At 25.8% G+C, this 4,264-nt stretch overlaps 3 protein-coding genes across 3 annotated transcripts in view, besides 4 other annotated features; 2 read left to right on the top strand and 1 right to left on the bottom strand.

Annotated features, from left to right (window-relative positions):
- Positions 1–8: 8 nt before the first annotated feature.
- Positions 9–79: a sequence feature (AT_rich).
- Positions 80–301: 222 nt separating this feature from the next.
- Positions 302–847, top strand: EDI_332470 (uncharacterized protein; the record flags this gene model as incomplete). The annotated part of the gene is made up of 1 exon (XM_001734231.1): positions 302–847. One exon carries the CDS (start codon positions 302–304, stop codon positions 845–847), a length of 546 nt encoding a protein of 181 aa, XP_001734283.1.
- Positions 848–1,017: 170 nt separating this feature from the next.
- Positions 1,018–3,147, bottom strand: EDI_332460 (dolichyl-diphosphooligosaccharide--protein glycosyltransferase subunit STT3A, putative; the record flags this gene model as incomplete). The annotated part of the gene is made up of 1 exon (XM_001734230.1): positions 1,018–3,147. One exon carries the CDS (start codon positions 3,145–3,147, stop codon positions 1,018–1,020), a length of 2,130 nt encoding a protein of 709 aa, XP_001734282.1.
- A 45-nt stretch (positions 3,148–3,192) lies between these two features.
- Positions 3,193–3,324: a sequence feature (AT_rich).
- Positions 3,325–3,347: 23 nt separating this feature from the next.
- Positions 3,348–4,264, top strand: part of EDI_332350 (uncharacterized protein) — a gene marked incomplete at both ends in the record, with an annotated part of 1,068 nt that continues 151 nt past the window's right edge. The window contains one exon of the mRNA XM_001733189.1: positions 3,348–4,264. This exon is cut by the window's right edge and continues 151 nt beyond it. Coding sequence (XP_001733241.1) covers positions 3,348–4,264 — 917 coding nt within the window.
- Positions 3,772–3,806: a sequence feature (AT_rich).
- Positions 3,867–3,917: a sequence feature (AT_rich).

Raw genomic sequence — 4,264 nt, 5'->3', positions numbered from 1 at the left:
TAAAACTCAATAAATAAAAAGATAAAAACAAAATATTTATATCAGAAGTTACAATTTAATTTAAAAATAGAAAAAAAAAGAGTGAGATTAGATGAAAAGAAGGGATTAGTAGCGGCTGTTAGAAAAAAATTTTATAATGAAAGGATTTACAAAAAAATAAGGCGAGTAGAAGTTCTTTTATTAAAAAAAAACAACGAAGAGACAAGGGATATTTGATAGTCAATGATTTAATTCTTTTTAAAATAAACTCAGAGTTTTAAACAAATTAAATTACATCTTAAGAAACTCAAAATAGAGGGTTATGGTAAGAAATGAATATTGTAGTCAAAGAAATTATCAGTCTAAAGTTAGAGCATTTTGTATTGGTTTATTAAATCAATATGCAGATATTGAAGTTAAACTTGGCACAAAAAAAGCATACCAAACATTACCATTTGTAAGAGTAGATAGTATTTACTTTTCAAATGAAGATATTGTTCGTCTTCAAGCATTAGTTAAGATTAGGGTAGCAACTCTAGAGGCAATAGATCTTAGAAAGAATGTAAAGCAAAAGACAGCTTTATTTAGAAAGAAGAAAAATACAATGATTGAGTCGATTCATTTATTGATAGATATTTTAAGAGAAAAAGGATTTGAAATAGAGTCACATTTTTCACAAGGAAGAAATGAGACATTAAAAAGAGAGACAGTTATCTCTATTAGAAAGGGAAGTCTTTTTTGGAATAAACAAATGATAGAAATTATAGGAGAACGTTTATGCATTAATTTAGTTCAAAGAATTGGAGGTTCTACGTTAGTGAAAGTTCCGAAAAAAGATTCTCAAATAAATTTATTGCTTTATTCTTAGTTTATTAATATTATTCTATCATTTCAAATTGGTAACGTTGTTTTTTTCATAAAGACAAAGAAAAACAATGAAAATTTTAAAAGAACTATTACCCCATTTAGAAGTACAGTTAAATTAAAGAAAAAAAAAATAAGTAAAAAACAATGTGTGAACTAAAAGATCATTTGTAATTAATGATGTAATGAATCTATATCATAAATTCTATTGTTATCTTTCTTTACTTTATAGATTCTTACCATCCAATGAACAGAAGTAAATACCTCTTCTAAATGGTCTAATTCAATATCTTTATAACCAATTTCTTTATTTCTGGCTCTGTCAAATCCAGTTGGTTTATTTTTTTCTGTCATTAATTCACCAAATCGGTAATAACACAATTTGTACATTAAAGAATTTTTCATTGTTGAAGTAATATTTTCTCCAATTTCCAATTCATGACTTGTTTTAGAATAATAATCACTTTCTTGAATAGTTGGATCAATTGTTCCGCCAATTCTAACCATCCAAAGAAATTTATTAATATCATCTCCACTAAATCCAATAACGCCACCAAATATTACAAGAACATAATCAACATCAAGTTCTTTCAATATTTTATAACTCTCTTTTTCTGATTTTGCAAATGCTCCTCCAACACGTGCAATATGTGAATTATTCCATGTATTATTATCCACAATAGTAGTTCTATTAGCAACAGCAGCAAGTTGATATCCATAATCCCACCAACTCATAATTTTAGAATCTTTAGGAGTGTTTTGATTTAACCATCTATATGAGTCTCTAAAATCATCAAAGACTATAAAGGAATTAGCTCCTGTTGGCACTTTCATTACTATTGATGGACTAGAATAACTTTCTCTTCCAACAAATAAACAATGATTAGTATATGATAATAAACATAATGATAAAATCATAAAAATAAAAATTCCGACATTTTGCATTAAAGAATCATAAGAACTACTTGTTTGTTTCTTTTTATTTGATACTTTTTTATTTTGTTCTTGATTCTCTTTAAAAATCACTTTAACAACAGAATTATACATTTCACTAATACCAATAGAAGCAACAATACAAGCACCAGTAGATAATATCAAAATTAAACGAGACATAACTCCAGAGAAATAAACTGTTGTCATTACCAATAAAATAGTGAAAATACTTTCATCAGTAATATTTTTTAACATAAAGTAAATTCCTAATGGAATAAAGAAACAGACTATATGAAGATCAAAGAAAAATGTTCCCCATGATGTTGGTTGATGTTCTGAAACAGATGCAATAATTGGAATATGTTCTTTAGCATAAGTAGGATCAAGAAGAGCATAGAATCTACCAGTCCATGGAGAAATCTTACCAGTAAGAGTTAATACTGTAATAACAAGAATACCAGTTATAATACTTGTCATAATTAACTTAGTGTAAAATCTTTTAAATTGTTGTTCAGATAATTTTGATTTAATCCAACTAAAGAAAATATATAATTGGATAAAGATAAATACAAACATTGATGCCATATGTTCAGATGAACGAATAGGTTGGAACCCAATAAAAGAAACTTGCATTGATAACAAAATACCAATTATATAAAATGTTGTATATGCAGTGTATAACCTATTAGTGAATCTTCCAAAGACTAATAATAAGAATGCGTGTAATGGAATTAAGTTAATTATAAACACATAAGCACCCCATGAAAGTGCCATATAATAATATGCAAGTGCACATAAAGCTGCTTTAATTGGACTTCCACTTTTAACTGCTCGGATCCAAAGATAAAATGTTAGTAATAAAGCAAAAATAGAAATACATTCATTATCATAACTTCCTGCAACTGAACGACTAATATAACCAGGAACAATAGCAATTAATAATGCAGCAATTAATGCAGCCTTTTGTGAAGCAATTTCAATAGTCATTCTATAACCTACAAGGACAGTAAGTCCAGAAAAAAATGGCCCCATAAATACACAAATCTCTTTTATATCAACTGACAAGTGTAAAAATTCAAGTAACCTAAAGAAAAATACTGATGTGTACATTAATCCAGGATAAACAGTTACACCTACAATACGCCCTAAAGGATACCAAGCAGTTTCATCAAACCAATTATTAAATGCATCTAATCCATTTGCTAATAAATATTTACTGGCTCGATAATTGAAATATGGATCAAATTCATGAATAACACTTTCATATCTTAATACAGAATAAAGTCTAATTAACACTGCAATAATTATACAAATAAGAACATACAATCCTCGCATAGCTGTTGAATGAAGAAATGATTTAACTATTTCCATTTGTTAAATCTACAACTAATTTTTTAAGTTCTTTTTAAGATCTTCATTTTTTAATTTTTGTTATTATAAAATTATTTTTTTTTGATAAATTTTCAAAATAGATGATAAATTTAAAAACAATAAATTGAATTATAATTATTGTTATTCAATAAAAAATAAAAAAAAAAATGATTATAAGATCATGAAAATGATTATTTGATATGGTTATTTTAGAAGACATATTTATGAAGAATATTGTTTTGTATTTACCCACTTTTCATGATATTTCAACCTTTATTCGTATTAATAAAAAGACAAATCAAATAGTTAAAACACTGTTTATTAATCCATATTTTACGTCACTAATAAATTGTGAAAGTGATATCAAATTATTAAAAATTCTATTTTACTTTCCGATGATACAAACAATTCAAGTTCAATATTGTGATTTGACTTATGTTGAATCAACGTTAAAAGGTATTGAACAAATTGTTATTCAATATCAACTTGATGATGATTTAAGTCAGTTTAATAATACAACTTTTCTATATCCCCGTTTAATTAATTATAAAGGAGATATTAAAAAAATTCAAAACCAAATGGATAAACTTCAACGAATAACATTAGTTAATAGCTCAACACCTGATTTAAAATATATTATAAACAATATATCATTTTTTCCTCGATTACGTCAAATAACAATTTGTCTAGATTATGGTAGTGATACTGTTGATATCGAGAAATATATTAAACAACTAATAGAATTAAATATTGATATAAATATTAATTATGAATCAATTGAAGATTTTGAATTTATTGAATTTCTTAGAAATAAAACTCCATCAACTGTAAGACATTTTTTTTATTCATTCTGTCCTTTTTCAGTTGTTGACTCTTCAATATTTGTTTTTTTGAATTCAATTTCTTCATATTTCTATGACAATTACTTAACAGAAAATGCTTCTTCCTTCCAACAATATTATTATCCAATGAATTATAAAGGATTTTTAGTTGCTTCTTATTATCCTTTTAATTCTTTAACTTCATTAACAATAAAAACACCTACCCCAACTATTCCTACTATTAGTTTATCTCCTTCTTTAATTGAACTTACTTTCCCATCAAATTTTATACTCCA

Source organism: Entamoeba dispar, genomic scaffold (genome assembly GCF_000209125.1).
Source record: "Entamoeba dispar SAW760 scf_1105229458051 genomic scaffold, whole genome shotgun sequence".
In the NCBI taxonomy this organism is placed as follows: Eukaryota; Evosea; order Mastigamoebida; family Endamoebidae; genus Entamoeba; species Entamoeba dispar.
The sequence above is the reverse complement of the archived record's forward strand: the minus strand, read 5'-3'. Positions and strand labels throughout refer to the sequence as shown.